Here is an 18,133-nt window from a genome sequence, read left to right as displayed (position 1 = left end):
TGAAAGCTGGGCAGTGGTTAGATGGAGGAAACGCCATCACTATGTTCTCTCTACAATCTGTCGGAAATTTTCCGCAATAAAAAGTTAAAAGATAGCCATCCCTTTGTTAAGGCAGTCTGGGAGGGGACTCAGGTCTCAGAGTCTCTGCTCAGTGGCCTGTCCTCATTACCAGCCTTTCCCAAACTTGTAGTATCTTTTCTAAAAAATAGATACACATGTCAAAAGATGATTTCACCAGGAGATAAAAGACCCTGGGGATTCACAGACCAACAGAACAATGAATATATGTTAAAGATTTTATTGAACTCACAATCAGTGAAAGAACCAGACAGAAAAGATGGACACATTTCTAGATCAGGAGCATTAAGAGGAGTGTGCATATGAAGCAACGCTGAGGTTTCTACGGGACAGGAAGGGAAGCCTCTTGCTCTTTTGTCACATAGGACAGAGTCTGCTTATCTATAGACAAAAATCATACAGCATTCCCATCAGATGTCTATGACATACAGTGTTGTAAAACAGCTCAAGGACAATGAAAGACTAAAATCAAAAAACCTGGAAGGTGGAGATCTAAATAGTTATAGTTTTCACAGAGGCTCGTTCTTGTTCCTATGAGTGTTTCTGTCCAGGATCCTCAACTAGGGATGAACGGAACCCACTTTGGGAAATGACTTTAGAAGCCACAAGCCTTTCTGCTTGTTGATCACAGAAAATGAAAAAAAGCAGATACAAGATAGATTGTGTCTCATTATTTGAACTTAAATTCCAGGTACTATTCATTTTATATGTATCTAAACATTCTGAGAACTTAGGTCTACTTTATGGGCAGGAATTATTTAACATTATCAGATACTAATTTTTGGAGCAGTAGGAAGTGACTCCAGATTGGAAAAAGAACAAAAAGACACTTTATTTATATTGAGAAATATTGGCCAAAAATAAATAACCTGCCCATAGGATCGTAATTTTAAATCCATCGTTTGATATTTCCTATACTTTTTGAACTTGAGAAATTGTTTCCTGCACATTGAAAATGATGCCATCTCCTTTCTGGAAAATGTTGATTGTCTGTCAATACTGAAATCTCATTAGCAGACACTTTCCTGCTACTGAGACCTGAAAAGGCAGAATAATTTGTATGATCCGTATCCACATGACTTCTCAGAAATCCTATTAAGATAAAGGGCTGAGAATTATGGGGCTGGCCCAGTTCCCACTGTTGTCTAACTGAACTGCAGGGATGACTGTGGACACTCAGAGGAGAAAAAGGTAGACACGGTTGTGCTGAGCACTTGTGAGAAAACACAGGCTAATTTATCCTATTGTCTTCAGAAGGGACGTAAGTGTTCCCAGGGGGCAACTGTGAAAACCACTTGACAGAGAAAAATGTTAGGTGGATTTTTTCCAATTGTCATTCTGCTACAAATTCACCATATTCTTTTCTACAATTCTTATCTTTTTTGTGATTTTTTCTCTCAAACAAAGCATAACAATAGGATTCTTAAACACGCATATTTTTAACCTTCAGGAAATATTCCTCAGTGGATAAAGCACGGCTCAGGAAAAAAAGAGAGAGAGAGAGAGGTAAGGTTTCATTATAGTATTATCTCATTCTAGCTTGGGGGGAAAGCCAGCCATAAAAAAAACAAAACAAAACCTGTCATTTGTCTTTCCACTCCAGGGGCTGACCACCTTTGTCACCTGAAAACTTGTTGGCTTTTACTTTCTGTAATGGGCTGACTGGTAGACTTCACTCAGGGGCTGCAGGGAGTGAAAGCGGCCTTTGTTTTCCTGATTATGAAGCTGTTGGCATGAGGTAAATTTATAATTGCCCACAGAACCTTGGGAACAATCTGTTGTTCATTATTGAAGAGAGAGCTGAGATAGTAAAGGTCTCCTTCAACATACTGGAAGAGTCTCTGAGTTTGCCATTTGCTGGAAGGGTTCATTAAGAAACAAGGGCATATTACTGAGGACAAAAGCCCATTAGTGCTACCCTGCCTCAGCGACGAGGGTTAATGTCCACCTGGGGTGATAGGGTTCAGGCTTAGGATATATGTCTTTTATCTATCTTCTTGTACAGAGCAGATCTCTTCTGTTGGGATTTCTAAAAGCCGAGTGCCCTGGCTTAGTGGTTGTTGAGGCATTTTATCTGTTTGCTCTAAGAAGAGGTCCCCCAGACTTTGGGCACATAGCTTTTTAAAACATAGTTTAAAAGGCACTGGAGAGGAATCCATCATTCTGCTCTTGTGGCATTAGAAGCTACAGTTGGGCACTACAGATATCCTCATTGATAGTGTTTGACTATACGGGAAAATTTCAGTTGATAAGGTCTGAAACTGAATCTTCAAACCCCTCGGTTTTCTGTTAATGTTGAGGGTCAAAATCACAACACACGCACATAGGTACACGGCTTTGTTCATCCCAATAAATCTGTAGGAAAAAAAAAAACAACAAGAACCAGTATTTTAATGAGTGTTTTGAGGATCATTCTCAGTAAAACTAATGGTGATGACTCCTAATATCTTGAGTTCTGTAAATTATGTATTAAGTTACATTTAATTCTCAGTTAACTATAAATTATAGTTAAATCATATATATATGTACATATATATATAGTAACTGCAATACTGTATATTTATATACATACAAATATCGTGAGTGCATGTATATAAGTGTGTATTTATTTGTTTATATAATATGTTATATATCTTCTTATTCCCTTATTGCATCCTTTCCTGGGCGTGCTGATGAACTAAGTTCTGGTAAGTAAGGAGCTGTGTTTTGAGTCTAGCAAAAGATAGCCTGCATAAAGAACTTAAATAAGATAAAGGGTTATGTTCTATTACATGAAGGAAATTGGGAGGCTGATGGTTTGGCATTGGTAGGGTGGCTCTGTGGGCCTCAGGACCCAGGCTCCTTGTCTCTTTCTTCATGCTTGGGTTACCTCATTGTCCCCCGATGACTGCTGGAACCATTTTTTTTTTTTTTTTTTTTTTTTGGTTAACATGGTTAACATTTTATTTATTTATTTGAGAGACAGAGATTGAGCAATAGAGAGACAGAGAGAGAGTAAGCGAGTACACAAGTGGGGGGAGGGGCAGAGGGAGAGGAAGACTCCCCCTCTGAGCAGGGATCCCCACACGGGACTTGATCCCAGGACTCCCAAGGCAGACCCTCAACTGGCTGAGCCACCCAGTCTCCTGAGCCGCTGAAGCCTTCTAAGCTGAACAGAGGAGAAAAGGTGGGAATGGCAAAGAGTGGACCCAGCAGCTGAGTTATCCTCCCTAGAGGAGTATTTAAAGGAAAAGACCATGGGGAAGGTGAAAGGGGGTGGTAGATTTTTCTTCAACACATAAAGCACATGCCAGTTGGGCAGCGCAGTGTACTGATAGGGAATTTATCCATCGTTTCTGTTTGCTAGGACCTGACCATGTCAATTTTGATAAGAAAGAGACAAATAGGGGCACCTGGGTAGCTCAGCTGGTTAAGCGTCTACCTTCAGCTCAGGTCATGATCCCAGGGTCCTGGGATCGAGCCCTACCTCTTGTTCCCCACTCAGGGGGAGTCTGTTTCTCCCTCTGACTCTGCCCTCTCTCATGCTCTCTCTCTCACTCATTCTCTCTCAAATAAATAAAATCTTTTAAAAAAGAGAGACAAATACTTGAAAGTTCCCCGTGGCACCTATATTTAATATTAATCTACAAATACTACTTGGTGCTGTACCAAGAGTGGAATTACATTGCCTTTCATAAGTAATAATTAATGTTTTCCAATTTTGCCTTAGACTAAGATCTGCATAACTTTCGATCCACAAGTTTAACATAATAATATGTATTAAAATAATATCCTACAATGCATGCTAATGTAGTAGATGTCACATAATATATATCAATATAATATTATGTTGAGCAAATATATTTACAGTGAAAAGCAAAGAGACTATATTATTGTAGCTTTTAAAGCCTAATGGGTAAATGCATGACTTCCAGTAGGGTTTGGAAAAAGCGGGGAATCAATCCTCGTGGAACTAACTGATATTAATTAGTAAAGAACTGAACAGTTCTTTACCTCCTATCGCAAAACAGGTAAGAGACATCCCTGTGGAACTATTTCCTCACTGGTAATAGTTAGAAGTTAAATGGTCTTTCTTTCTATGCTATCCTTTATGGATGGGCATCTACCTTGCCCCAGGGGTTATTGCCAGCAATACTGAGTTGAAGATCATATGCAGTTGAAGTACCAAAATATATATTTAAAAACGCCCTTTATAATTCTTTTTAAAAAGTGGGTTATTATTATTATTTTTAATCCATCACCCTTACCACTACCAACAAAATGAGAAAGGAAGGATGGAAATACGTTCAATCTGCTCCTTTCCCCAAGTCCGTTTGCTTTTAATAAATTTGCATGGTTCCCACACACATTTTTTGTGAATATATTCTCATTTTAGCAATTTCCAAAAGATGTTGGCCCCAACAATTTTCCAGTTTTCAAATATGCTCACAGGAGTTTCTCATTTGACATGTACATGGATTTGTGGCTTTCAGCCTTTAGAGACTGGGAATGATTTACATGAAGCATGCTTAATTAATTTTCATCGGTAACACTCCTAAGAGTCAGAAAGTTGAACACGTGCAGGCGGATGGCACGCATCTCCGTCTCACCCTCTCAGACAAGGTGCCTGCAGAATGAGACTCTACTCTAGGACGCATGTCCAAGGGCAGCAATTTCCTTTCAGCCTCGGCTCGTAGGTACAGCTTCATTCCTGTCTGGCTTCAAATTATCTCCTTGCAGAAATTATGTCGTGTTTTCAATATCCAGAGCTTTTTCTCCTAGAACGAGGCTGTAGTTTAAATAAAACCGCGCTGGTTAAGGTCGTTTCGATTCTGATTCTTAATCTCTAAAATCAGAGAGCACGACAGCTCGTTATTAGCCAGTCGGCTCTCGTTCGCCGGTTCCCCCTGCGGCTGTGTTTTAAGAACCGTGCCCTCCGGAGATTGTCGGCTTGCGTTCCTGTACGTTGCTTACTTGCTTACGGAGAGCATGATTTCTAGCACTTACCACCCATCTTGTTTCATCATTAACTTTGGGAATATCTTTACAGCTACAGAAAAAAGCTTGTGGCATAAAGTTAGGGATTTTTTTTTTAAAGATTTTATTTATTTATTTGAGAGAGAGCATGAGCCTGGGGGAGGGAGCTGAGGGAGAAGTGGACACCCTGCTGAGCACAGAGACCAATGCGGGGCTCGATCCAGAACCCTGGGATCATGACCTGAGTCAAAGGCAGACGCTTAACCAACTGAGCCACCCAGGCGCCCCAAGTTAGCTTTTAACAAAGAACAATTTTAGGGGCACATGGATGGCTCAGTCAGTTAAGCACCTGACTCTTAGTTTTGGCTCAGGTCAAGATCTCAGGGTCGGGCGCCTGGGTGGCTCAGTGGGTTAAAGCCTCTGCCTTCCACTCGGGTCATGATCTCAGGATCCTGAGATCGAGTCCCGGATTGGGCTCTCTGCTCAGCGGGGAGCCTGCTTCCCCCTCTCTCTGTGCCTACTTGTAATCTCTCTCTCTCTCTGTCAAATAAATAGATCTTAAAAAAAAAAAAAAAAAAGATCTCAGGGTCATGGTATCAGCCCCACCTCGGGCTCCCCACCCAGGAATCTGCTTGAGATTCTTTCCCTTCCCTCTTCCTCCCCACAGAACATGCTCTCTCTCTCTCTAAAACAAAACAAAAAAAATTTTTTAAAGAGCAAGTTTAGATTCTAGTGGTTATATGCATAGTATGACATATTCCATCTTACAGAAGATTATTGAGAGTGGGGAAAGATGAGCTATTACTAAGTGACAGTGAGATAAATGATTAGTTATTTGAAAACATAAATTACTTCTTACCTATCCATATCCGTAAGACTGGGATGCAGTATGTGACTTAGAACAACAAAGGTATAATTTGTGATCATGCTATGTTCCCATTGTGTGTGGTCTGGGACTCCATTGTCTTAAGTCCATGAGCTAGTTTGACAAAGCAGCCACTGTCAGAACATAGCTGGCTGATGGGACAAAAGAAAGAGTTAAGGAGGGTCTTACGGGATGTAAATGCTTATAATGTTCCAACCCCAAACTGTCAGTCATCACGTCCATGAACAATTCATTGACTAGAGCTAATCATAGGGCCAAGAACTAGTAAGACCTCCTCTAGAAGGGAATCGAATCATGCAATAGCACCATGAACCTTGAAGGGAGGAACTGGCCATATTTGTTAAATCAAGTATTTGGCCCGCTTTGCCTCCTAAGCAAAATTCCTTCCCCATAAGAGAGGAATAGAAAATCTTTAATAAAATGGCATTCAGCTTAGAGCGCAGGCTCTCTGCTCTGCTATGGGTGAGTGTTCTGACATTAGAGGTGATGTGTAGGATCTCTGCACTGGGTCAGAATGTGACTTTTCTTTATCTGGAGACTTAGGACCTAAAAAAAAAAAAATAAATAAAAAATGTTTCCTAACGTCTACAGAAGAATTCTTCAAATGGTAGACCAGCATCACCAAATATTTGAAATTCTCAGCCCCCATTCCAGACCTGCTAAATCAGAAATGCTAGATATGAACCTAGGAACTTATGCTTAATCCTCAGGTGATTCTGATAAAAGGTCATGAAGCACCATCCTCCACAGCGCACAGAGACAAAACAGGAACAGAGTTACCACTATGAAGCCTTCAGTGGGCATTTGCCTAGAGCAAATTTGAAGTCCTCTCTTGCTTTTTGATAAAACACATTTTGGTTCTTAATATTCACAATTAAAACACACATATAATTTCAACAGTTTATTTGAACAATTTTTCCAAGTCAAAACGTATATTTATATCCCCCAAATGCAACTGAACATATTAAACAAAATTATGTGAGTAAAAAAGTCTTGCATTACATTCTGATTACCATTTGTTAAAGGGCAGAAACATATGCAGATGCTTTGAAAAGTGTGCTGAGGATCTGCAGAGATGTGTGGCCTTCTTAGGGAGGTTGAAGTAATTGTTTAACGACATTTTAAATTGTTTGATCATCAGGAAATGATGTTTTGAGCATTGTACATCCTGACATGATAGCTTAAAACTTACATGTAGATGTTCTACTCTATTGTTTAGGAAATTGGTGGAAGATTGAATGTTGGCATTTAATGTATTAAAATTTTTTTCCATTTAAATATTAGGAAGTAGGCTTCCAGTTTTTATTTTCATGTAGAATTTCTGATTTTCAAGAATAGATTCCTGATAGTTAAGAGGAAGCATTTCTTTACTTTCTTCCAGCTATGCTGTTCTATGTCTCTTTTGCCCTCATTGTTGACTTTGAAGGTGTGGCCACAAGTTCCTAGACAGTCATTTCATTAAGAGTTGGAGTTTCTCTCTTTCCCTTTGAGTCTGGGTGGATTTGAGACTTCTTTGACCAAAACCAGAGGAAGTGATGTATATTAACATCAAGTAGCTTATGAGTTGTTTGCTAGCACGTTCATTCTTGGAGTGCTAAGCCATCAGGTAAGAAGTCCAGTCACCTGAGGTTACCGTGCTGTGAGGAAGTCCTAGCAATGTGAAGAAACTTCGTGTAGCAGATGCTCTGGACGACTGTCCCCACTGACCCCAGGGTTTGGGATATCCCAGCAAAGGTGCTAGATACGTGAGTGATTAGCTTCTAGAAGATTCTAACCCCCATACATTCATATCATATCATCTGAAGCCCACATCACGGAACAGAGTAAAGCCATCCTTGCTTGCCTTGTCCCAATTCCTTACATACAGAATCCATGAGCGTAACAAAATGGATCTTGCTTTGTGTAACTAAATTTGGAATGGTTTGCCATGCAGCATTGGCTATCTGGAGCAGAATACCTTGGGCATGTCCGCCACATGGTTTTAATCTCTTCCCCAAGCTGTCTTACTCATATGAAAAGATTGATTGATTACCATATTCTTATTTGGGTCTTGTCTGAAATGGATTAACTTACTCAGTTGTGTTAATAAGGAACGTGAGGACTGTGTTCTAGATTTGATCCTTGCACAGAACTGAATTTTTTTTTTTCACAGAACTGAATTTGAACTGGCCTCTATACACAAACATCTTTTAAATTTTATTTTTTATTGATAGGGTTTGACAACCACTAGCCTCCCCAAGGTTTTTCAAATCCCCAAATTTCTGAACTCTCTCTTTGGAGACTCTTTTGTGTTTTTCCATTGGAGAGTCTTTTCTCCCCATGTGTATAATCCAGTCAAACCTTTGTGAGTTTATTTATTTTTCTTGTAATAATTCACCCAATGCTGCCAATAGTAGCCAACTCATGTTGCATATTTTGCTTTCCAACTCCTTCTCTTAATAGTACATGTTCATTAAGCACACAACCTGCCTCCAAGTTACTACAAATGACATGAATCATAATGGTTTTGCCACTGCATGACATGAATTTTAATCCTTTTTCCCTTCAGCAGTTTGCCTATCACTCACCCCCCTAACCAAACACTTAATTTTTTTTTCTTTTTTTGGTGACTCTTTCTGAAATACTATGGTTTAAGTTTGTTAGAGTGTGTTGGATTATCCTGCAGGAATAAAAACTTTAAAGTTTCAGTGTCTTAAAACAACAAAAGCTTATTCTTGTTCACACTACATAGTCATTTGGTTTGGCTAGAGGTTATGTTCTATTGAACATACATTTGGGAACTCAGGCTGGTGGACCAGTCACAATTTGGAATATTGGTAGTTACTGAGGCAGAGGAAAAGTTAGCCCCAGAAAGTCTCAGTTGACAATTAAATTCTCAGTTGATAAACTATACTTCCACCTGTGATTCCTTGGCCAGAACAGGTCTTATGGCCCAGCTGTACTGGGACAATCCAGGACATGCAATCCCAACATGGGCTTAGAAGTCAAAGAGACCTATTTGCTGAAGAGCAGTAATGACAAGCTCAGTGCACAAAGATCAGTTCCAGATGGAAGAAAATACAGGAGAATGCTTTTATGACCTCTAGGGGAGTTTTCTAAATAAGACTAAAGAGCCCAAACCATCTGCAAAACTAATGAAAAATTTGATTACAGTATAAAATTTAAATTTCTGTACAATAAAACACTCATAATTAAAGAAAAAACATAGACTCTGGCTTTTGAAAATACTGTGGATTCGGTTTGCTAAAGAAAAAGTCTTTCACAAAACACCTACAGATGTGAGAAGATATTAAAAGCATATTTTAAAATGTGTTGCTGAAATGGTGTAAAAGTAATGTAAATATCCTCGAGAAGCCAAACAAGTAAACAAATAAACATACCAAAAAACAAACACAAAGATAAAAACTCAAAGCCAAACAAAAGCCCAGCAAGCTGGTAAACAACACTGAAGCTGAAGGTTGTCCAAAGGACAACTGCAGAGTCCTGTCCACTGAGAGTCTGGGTATGTGGGGTGAGGAAAAAAATAGCCATGGAGCCATGGAACCACAGAGCCACAGAGCCACAGAGCCACAGAGACTCCCATATAAAGATGGGAACCTGAAGGGCCACACCCTCAGTGAAAGGATAGTGGTGGTGAGTTGTGGGGAGGTGGGGAGGGAGGGGACTCTGTTTCCATATCCTGGACTGGGTAAAGAAGGAAAAACAAAACTGAACTAATAATTCATGATTACCAGTTAGTGATCAAATGAGTTGTCACCTAGGTTCCTACTAACTGAGTGATCTAAAATATGTCAATTTAATCATCCTGCTGGAAATAATTTATAGTCATTTTAAATGTAACACACATATTTCTGAAGGTGTCAAAATGTTCATAAAGTAATTAAATATAATTAAATATAAAATATAAAATAAGGAATCAACAGACCAAATATTGGGTGAAAGCAAAAGCCTAGAGAAGTAAGCAGAACATTTTATCCCCCAAGGGTATGTGTTAAACCTAGTATTGGAGCTCTATTTTAAGAACCCCATGGACCTTGGGGAGCAGAAGACAAACCATACCACTTTAAATGTGGACACTCAAAAGGGTGTTCATGAAGGGTAATTAAAAAGCACAAGTAAACTCTTCACACCTCTCATTTCCATCTTCAGATCACCTCCAGATGACTGCTTGCAAAGTCAGCCCTCTTGCACAGCATGGAAGAGGAGACCTTTCCAAAAGTATGTGATGATTGCCTGCACTTTCACCCCAGCTCAAAGCCAGGACCTCAAGGGGTAACACATTTAATGGATGAACGAGAGAAAAAAAATCCACCTAGTTTGAGGTAGCTTGCCTGTCTAGGACTTGGGTCTAATTAGAACAAGGAGGGAAAAATAAAAGAGGGATAATAATAAGAGAATAATAAGAGGAAGAGGAAGAAAGGGAAGAAAAGAAGAAGAAGAAGAAGAAGAAGAAGAAGAAGAAGAAGGAGGAGGAGGAGGAGGAGGAGGGGGAGGGGGAGGAAGGGAGGAGGGGGAGGAGGGGAAGGGGGAGGGGGAGGAGGAAGAAGAAGAAACAAAGGAAATTGAGTGGAAGATGACCCAGATAAAGAGATAAGGGAAGGGCATGGAGAAAGCGTGAAGAAGAAAGAAAAAGAAAGGAATTAGAGAATATCTAACCACATGCTCTCCATCACACAGCTTTGATACTGACATTGGCATTTTCCTGTGTGAAACAAGTCAGTAACTTAGTAAAAATGTACCTTATATACATACAAAGGATCTATATCCAAAGTATATAAAGAAATTCTACCACTAGATCCCAATAACAAATCTAATATAAAAAATAGCCAAAGACACAAGCAAGCATTTCACAAAGTGGAAAAATTAAAGGCCAATAAGTACGCTTATAAAAGATCATCAAACTCATCAGTAAGCAGGGGAACACAAAATATATCCGCCATGAAATCGCTTCCACCCATGTGAGACGCACTCTCTCCGGCTCTCCTGGGAGGCCGGTGTCTTTGCCGGCATTGGTGCCTGTGACGTTACAAACATTGGCCCCTCCTGGTGCCTAGAAATAGTCCACCAGCCCTACACCTCAGGGAATATGAAAAGCCTCTAAAAATGGCAAAGACAGGAAATAAGACATTCTCCAAGCAATCGTCTAAATCACACCTTAAGACAAAAGAGAGGGAAGACCCATTTGAGGACATGGAGACGGAGAGCTCTCTTATAGTCCAGGCTTGAGTTGTCCTTGAGATGAAGGCGGAAGAGGTCCCCAGGGTTTGGAAAGTATCCAGGGATTATAGAGATGGTGAGGCATGCATGGGTCTGCTGCACATTTATTGGGATATTCCAAAGGGCTGGAAGTGAGTTAAGATTTTTTTGAGTCTAGTACAAAGAAACAAAACAGAACCAAAAATCCCTATCCTTTGGCCAGTTAGAAAGGAGTGTGTGTCTCTCAAAGAATGTAAGGTATTGAAACAAGATCATTATCACATATTAACAAAAGCTTTCTAAGCTCCAGCCACTTCTTTTAGTTCTTTCCACCGAGAGACTAATTAAGCAAAGTGGGAACTACAGTTTATTCATGAATATGGTACTCCAAATCAGCTGCCATTGCATAGAATGAGAGTAGATTTCTGTTTGTTTTCATTCAAGCCTTTAAAAACAAAATCTTCCTTTATTCTCCATCTTGCCAAAGCAGTGGTTCTCAGACAATCTTGAGCATCAGAGTCACTTGGAAGGCTTATTATGGTACAGTAGCTGTGGGATTTCTGATTCGGTGGGACTGGGATGGGGCCTGAGAATCTGCATTTCTAACAAGTTCCCAGGTGAGGCTGCTGCTGCTGGTCCTGCTGGTCCAGGACCACACTTTGAGAAGCGCTGGGCCTTATTGTCTTCCTTAGTTTCACCAGAACCTGGCTTGCTTAAGGTTCATTACAGAATATTAAGTTGCCTCTGCACCAAAATTACATTAATTGCAAGGTGCTGACTGTTTTAACAGTTATAAAAGTTGGAAATGAAAATGTCATGCTTTAATCTGCAGATTTTGAATAGTTCTCAGCAGAATTAAGATGCCTTAGATCAGCCTTCTCAGTGACTCTGGTAACTGTAAAACTGAGTTACTTCTTTTAGGACACCCTTATATTAACAGATATTCACATTCCAATAGCAATTTTAATGTTCTTCTGCCTATTATCACATTGATGCAAAAATATAAGCATTTGTGAACTTTCGGAATAAACCTGTGTTTAATTCAATGCCGATCCTGACTGCTTAAAGCTTTTTGATTGAATTAAAGAGTAGGAAAGTGAGATTGGAAGGGAAGGCAGCCAGCCGGCAGGGTGGGTTACCAACCAGCTAACACTGGGGGCACCCGAGCAACCAGGGGAGTGGGGTATTTGGGGGGATTTATGCACCAACTCCCTTGAGTCCTTGGTTGAGGACTTGGTGGAGGGCTGTCCTCTAGGACATCGACTCCTTAGCACTGTGGTCTGCCAAGTGCATGGAAACGCAGGGTCCAAGTTGTAGAGAACATTCTTACACAGAAGTAGGCAGTTAGAATTCAACTGCCAAATGGCTGGTGAGCAGCTTCACGTGGAGGCTCCTAGACGGAAACTCAGGTCTGACTGATGTCAAAGCCGAAAGTCTTAATAATACAAGTCTCCCTCAAAGTGTTCCATGATTGAGTGAAATTTTAGATGGAGACCACAAGGTCTTTGGAATTGCACCTCCTTATATCCTCCCCAGAGTGAGACAAGACTCTTTAAGCGTAAGCTGTAAATTTGGGCTTCATGTTCCTTGTTAAAGACAAATGTTTATAATCAGCTGAATTTTATATTATATAAAGACCCCGTTTTCACTGGATGCCCCATTCATTCCATAAGCTCCTTGTCACATGATATGTTGATGGTCCAAATGTGGAAGAAAAATGAGTGGGCAGCCCATTCGGGGTTCCAAGCAAACGCACATACCGTATGGGAGAAGCAGCCTTAGCCAGAACGGAGCCAGGAGCGAATTCATGCAAGTACCTCTCTAGATCCTTAATTTTTGATGTGACAGACAACTAGTCCCCTCCTCCTGCCTCCCCAACCCCACCTTCTCATGGCTTAGGTGTAGCTGTTCTTTGGCAGACAGATGCAAGGGAAATTGCAAAATCTAAGCGTGTATTTACTCACTTAATGTAAGCAACAGAGAAGTAAATCTGAACTTTGGAAAAATTCTGTTAATAATTGACAGTTAGTGGAACTATCAGGTTGTAGAAGGCTATGCAGGGGAGAAAAAACCCCAAACCTGGGGTTGCAATACCCTGTGAAAATGTTTACGCGATTAGTTTGTATCAGTGATTATGAACAACATGCGAAATCAGTCCTTCAGAAGTCTATCTACGACTATTATAGGTCCGGGGCAAATGACCAGGAAACTTTGGCTGATAATGTTGCTGCATTTTCCAGGTAAGAAAATTTTATTTTTAAATCATGTTTTAAAATTACATGAGGACATCCTACCGAAATAAGATCTCCAAGTGGTAATGTTAACGATGTGAAATTATTTGTCTAGATAGATGATTAGTAGAGAGGCAAAAACTCTTGGGGCCATGAGAAGTCTTGGGCTAGTAAGTTGGTTAAAAATATCCCAAGCCGGGGCGCCTGGGTGGCTTAGTGGGTTAAAGCCTCTGCCTTCAGCTCAGGTCATGATCCCAGGGTCCTGGGATCGAGTCCCACATCGGGCTCTCTGCCCAGCCACGAGCCTGCTTCCCTTCCTCTCTCTCTGCCTGCCTCTCTGCCTACCTGTGATCTCTGTCTGTCAAATTAAATAAAATCTTAAAAAAAAAAAAGGCTACCCCTTTAAAAAAAAATATCCCAAGCCTAAGAATTTCAAACAATTGACTGACAAAACCAAGCCTCATTTGCCTCACATGGAATTACGTGGATACTTCATCTAACTGTGTATAAAAATAGTGATGCTTTCTGGTGACTATTCTTTCTCTCTGAGTGTAACAGGGAGGCTCATCCATCGCTCATGGTGTAGGAAGCAGTTAGCATTAAGGGCAAGATAGCCATCTTATCTGGTTGAACCAGATCGAATTGTTGCCTCGAATGTTCCCATCCTGCTGCCTTTCTGTTATCATTCATTTTGAATACTGTTGTCTAAACTTTTGCTTTGGGTTTCAATTTGTCTCTACAGCATTCATCTTTCAACGGGGCTATTTCATCCCTCATCCAAAGTGCTTCATCTCCCTCTATCCCCAAATTAGTTCTCCTTGCCTTTCATATTTCAAAGCACAACTGGGTGGGTGTCATGGTTTATGTTTCTGTGTGTAATAAAAACAAGAAACAAAATAACTTTAGAGGAGTGTTTTTCTCTTGGCAGTTACGAAATGGTTTATTTGCTGGAGCTGGGGAGGAGAGCCCTTGATACGCTAGGCAATTTCAGGCTTATCCATCTTACAGGATAGCCTTTAGTAAAGCCAGCGAGTATTGTGGGTGTTCATTGATGGTGATAAATTAAAGAAAAAAGGAAGAAAAGATCCAGAAGAAAGGCTTTGCCTTCCTTCTTGGCTTTGTCAGTCTGGAGCAACATCTCCCAGAAATCACTTTTCTGGGGCACCTGGATGACTCCGTGGGTTAAACCTCTGCCTTTGGCTCAGGTCATGATCTCAGGGTCCTGAGACTGAGCCCGGTGTCCGGCTCCTGGCTCAGCGGGGAGCCTGTTCCTCCCTCTCTCTCACCCTACCTTTCTGCCTACTTGTGATCTCTCTCTCTTCTCTCTTTCTGTGTCAAATGAATAAATAAATAAATAAATAAATCTATCTTTAAAAAAAAAAAGAAGAAGAAGAAATCACTTTTCTGTGTGTAAATTAGGAGAGACAAGGTTATTCTAACAAGGTCGTCCCTGGAAAGCAGCACCAATGCACCCCCTCCAGGAGCCCGAGAATGGGGTGTGGGATGGCTTCCCCCCTGCCCCAAACTTCCATAAGCCTTGACTTCATCTCAGATCTTCCCTGGAACTCACCTGAGCTTCCCAAATGTGAGAAGAGCCACAGAATGGGAAAAGGTGGCTCAGGGTGGAGAGACTTAAAATTCTGTATGATCTTTTTCAATCATTTAATGATTGGGCCTCTTCAAGGTTTTCTGCTCCAGAAGATGTCCCTTCCTAGGCCCATGGTGGTTCTCTTCACCAGGTAATATGGCTTACCTCTTACTAGTCTCCTAAAAACAACACTTTAACCCCAAACTGGTCATTTTAAGCAAGGAAATTTCGGGCCCTTGACTGGCTGGTGTCTCTTTTAATTTCTCAGGTCATAATGCTCAGGGGACTATTTCCTGACCTGCCCTTCAACCCCCTTCACCTCATGCTACTTAATTGGTTAACTCATACTTACTAGGAATCTCTGTGGGCTAGACTCTGAACCGCGTGCTGAAGATCAAGCAATGACCCAGACCGACAAACTCCCTGTTCACGGGAGCTTACCCTCCCATGGAGCACATGGATCTTTGACCTCCGTAATGCTGGTGGGTTGAATTGATGCCAAATGTACCCAAAACAACTGGCCCCTGAGAGGCCTTAAAAAGGGAACAATGGGCTGCAGCAAATACTGACACCTCTGCAACCCTGGAAATTCCAGAAACTTGGTGAGACATAGAAGACAGCGTTGACTTCCAGGTTGTGAAGGGCAGGCGTGCCTCATGCTTGTGTGGGTCACATGAAACTCCAGTGACCACTCCCAGCCTATGCATGGCCCAAGTAACTTCAGGACAGAACACTGAGGATGAGTTTGCCACACCATCCTTTCCATGAACCTTGACCTTTCCCTTTGGTTCAGCTTGAAAGGGGAAAAAAAATGGGGATTAATCAACCTTCTCTGGAGGTTGGCGGATGCTATTTTATTATTAACTGCTTGAGGAGTTTTTATATCGCAACAAACTTTAGGGGCCATTGCCTATCTAACCCTTCAATTCCTCTTTTGTTGTGTAATCTGTTGGGTGACGCTTCATTCCAAACCTTCTAGCACGGAACTGGCATAGATTTCCTGGGGCGGGGTGGGGGGGGGACGTGAGGGGGGTTGTAGGGGGGAGGTGGTGGTGGGGTGTCCTGGCGTCTTTGGGTTAATGGGATTAAGCAAATCAAGCTGAACTCTCTCATTCTGATTCAAACCAAGACTGCAGAACAACCAAACCCCAGATAACCCCTTGTGACACAGTGGCAAGGCACTTAAAAGCCATTTATGAAATGTATCCACCTTCCCCTCCGGCAAGCACAACAGAAGGTCATTCACAGTGACAGCTGTTACCTCTCTGTGCTCCGCTCCAAGCAGACCGCTGCAGTTTGGAGTTCTGGGGACCAGGCCCCCACTTATGTGATCTCGCAGTTTCTTGTAAACATTTCTGGGGTAAGACTTGGGACTCTACTGTTATTGCGGCCAAAAAATAATCAAATAAAATAAATAAAATAAAATAAAACACAATAGGACAAATAAAGTCAGATAGAACCAGACTGAAGAGCGTAATTTCCTGTTGTAAACATGACGCGAACAGTTGATGTCAGTTTGCTGCATTTTGCATGGCCTGACCTGATTGAGGTTAACACACACACACACACACACACACACAGACACTCACAACTACTTGCCTTTTCAGGAGGGTCACAGGCCTTTGGAACCCATTTACACACCAAGGCATTCAAAACCTGGTTTGGCTATTTATTTATTTATTTTAAAAGATTTTATTTATTTATTTGACAGAGAGAGAGAGATCACAAGTAGGCAGAGAGGCAGGCAGAGAGAGAGGGGGAAGCAGGCTCCCTGCTGAGCAGAGAGCCTGATGTGGGGCTCGATGTGGGGCTGGATCCCAGGACCCTGAGACCATGACCTGAGCTGAAGGCAGAGGTTTTAACCCCCTGAGCTACCCACGCGCCCCTGGCTCGGCTATTTAAATAGGTTTGCTATGATCCCCACCTCCTTATTCCTTTACTGCAATACCTCAGAAGTCGAGTGTGAGCCAGTTAAATGTTTCAAAGATCTCATCATATTAAGGATGAAGGGTAAAAAATGAGATTACTGAAACTGTGCTGTTTTATATATTTTACATGTGTATTTACATATATTTCATTTGATGTAAATGCTTAGGGTAAAAAATTAATGTGGGGAAATTGGAATGCAATAAGATCATCTTACAGGACTTATGAAATATTAATTCGCTGTGCTCAGTTGATGGGATTCAGTAACAGCATACGGCTTTAAAGCTTGGTGTTAAGTGTCTTCCTTCAAATAGAGTATCTCATCATGGGGAGTGCGGACATCACCAGATTTTTTTTTTTTTTGTAAATTAAATGTGAGGCTTTTGGTGCATGTGCGGTGTGGGTCAAAAGTCATATGAAAGGATCCTCCCCTCTCTCTCACGTCCATTTTTCAGGCATCTTATTTTCCATCCTTTGAAAGAGGTTTATTATTCAAACCTTCATATCCTTTTTCCAAAGCGGAGGTCCTATAAGAGCACAGTCCAAGGTTATGGTCGGCTGTGATTTTATGTAAGATTGTGGAAAAATCACTTACCTTGGGGGAGGGGCCAGGTGGGACTTGGAAAGCTATTAGAACTATCTGACAAGGTTAGTTGTAATTGCTCTTCGGAAAATACCAAAATGTGGAGACCATTTTAGAGAGGACACACTTTCCTCTCCATTGATCTTACCTAATTTTGCGTGAGACTTGCATTTTGTGCACTGGTTGGGGAGTCTCTGTAATGTCACCCTCAGAACAGAAAGTAGTGCGTTTTGGAGGGGGAGGTGCGGGGGAGGAAGAACACACAGTTATTAAAGGGACTGCGCCACCACATGGACAAGTGTAAAACTACTGCCTGAAGATAGAAGGACTGAGCCTTGCCTTCTATGTAGGAACTGAACGTTAAACAATGTTCTCTCTCTCTCTCTCTCTCTCTCTCTCTCTCTCACACACACACACACACACACACACACAGCTGATGCCCTGCAGCTCTGTGTGTGCTCTTGGTAAAAGCTTTCATTGTTTCCTCAGCTCTAAGTAAATATTAATGCCTTCCAAGGCCAGCATGCTAACGGTTGCTATTAAAATCTTTTTCTCTCATTCTAATAATACACTTAGAGATGATTGGTAATAAAAACTCTCTTCAAGGCTTCTGCCTTTCCCCCCTCAAAATGGAGATCAAAGAAGCATGCTGTGAGGGTCAGTCCAAACGAAAAGGCTTCCAGCAGCAA

At 41.3% G+C, this 18,133-nt stretch overlaps 1 protein-coding gene across 1 annotated transcript in view; it reads left to right on the top strand.

The window, feature by feature from the left end:
- The first annotated feature begins 13,174 nt into the window (after nt 1–13,174).
- The window catches only part of HAO1 (hydroxyacid oxidase 1), a 50,468-nt gene continuing 45,509 nt past the window's right edge, over nt 13,175–18,133 (top strand). Inside the window, exon 1 of the mRNA XM_080813703.1 lies at nt 13,175–13,356. Coding sequence (XP_080669829.1) covers nt 13,220–13,356 — 137 coding nt within the window. The 5' untranslated portion in view covers nt 13,175–13,219. The remainder of the gene's footprint in view (nt 13,357–18,133) is intronic.

The sequence above is a fragment of the Martes martes genome (genome assembly GCF_963455335.1).
Source record: "Martes martes genome assembly, chromosome: 9".
Lineage (NCBI taxonomy): Eukaryota > Metazoa > Chordata > Mammalia > Carnivora > Mustelidae > Martes > Martes martes.
This window is presented reverse-complemented; position numbering and strand designations above follow the sequence as displayed.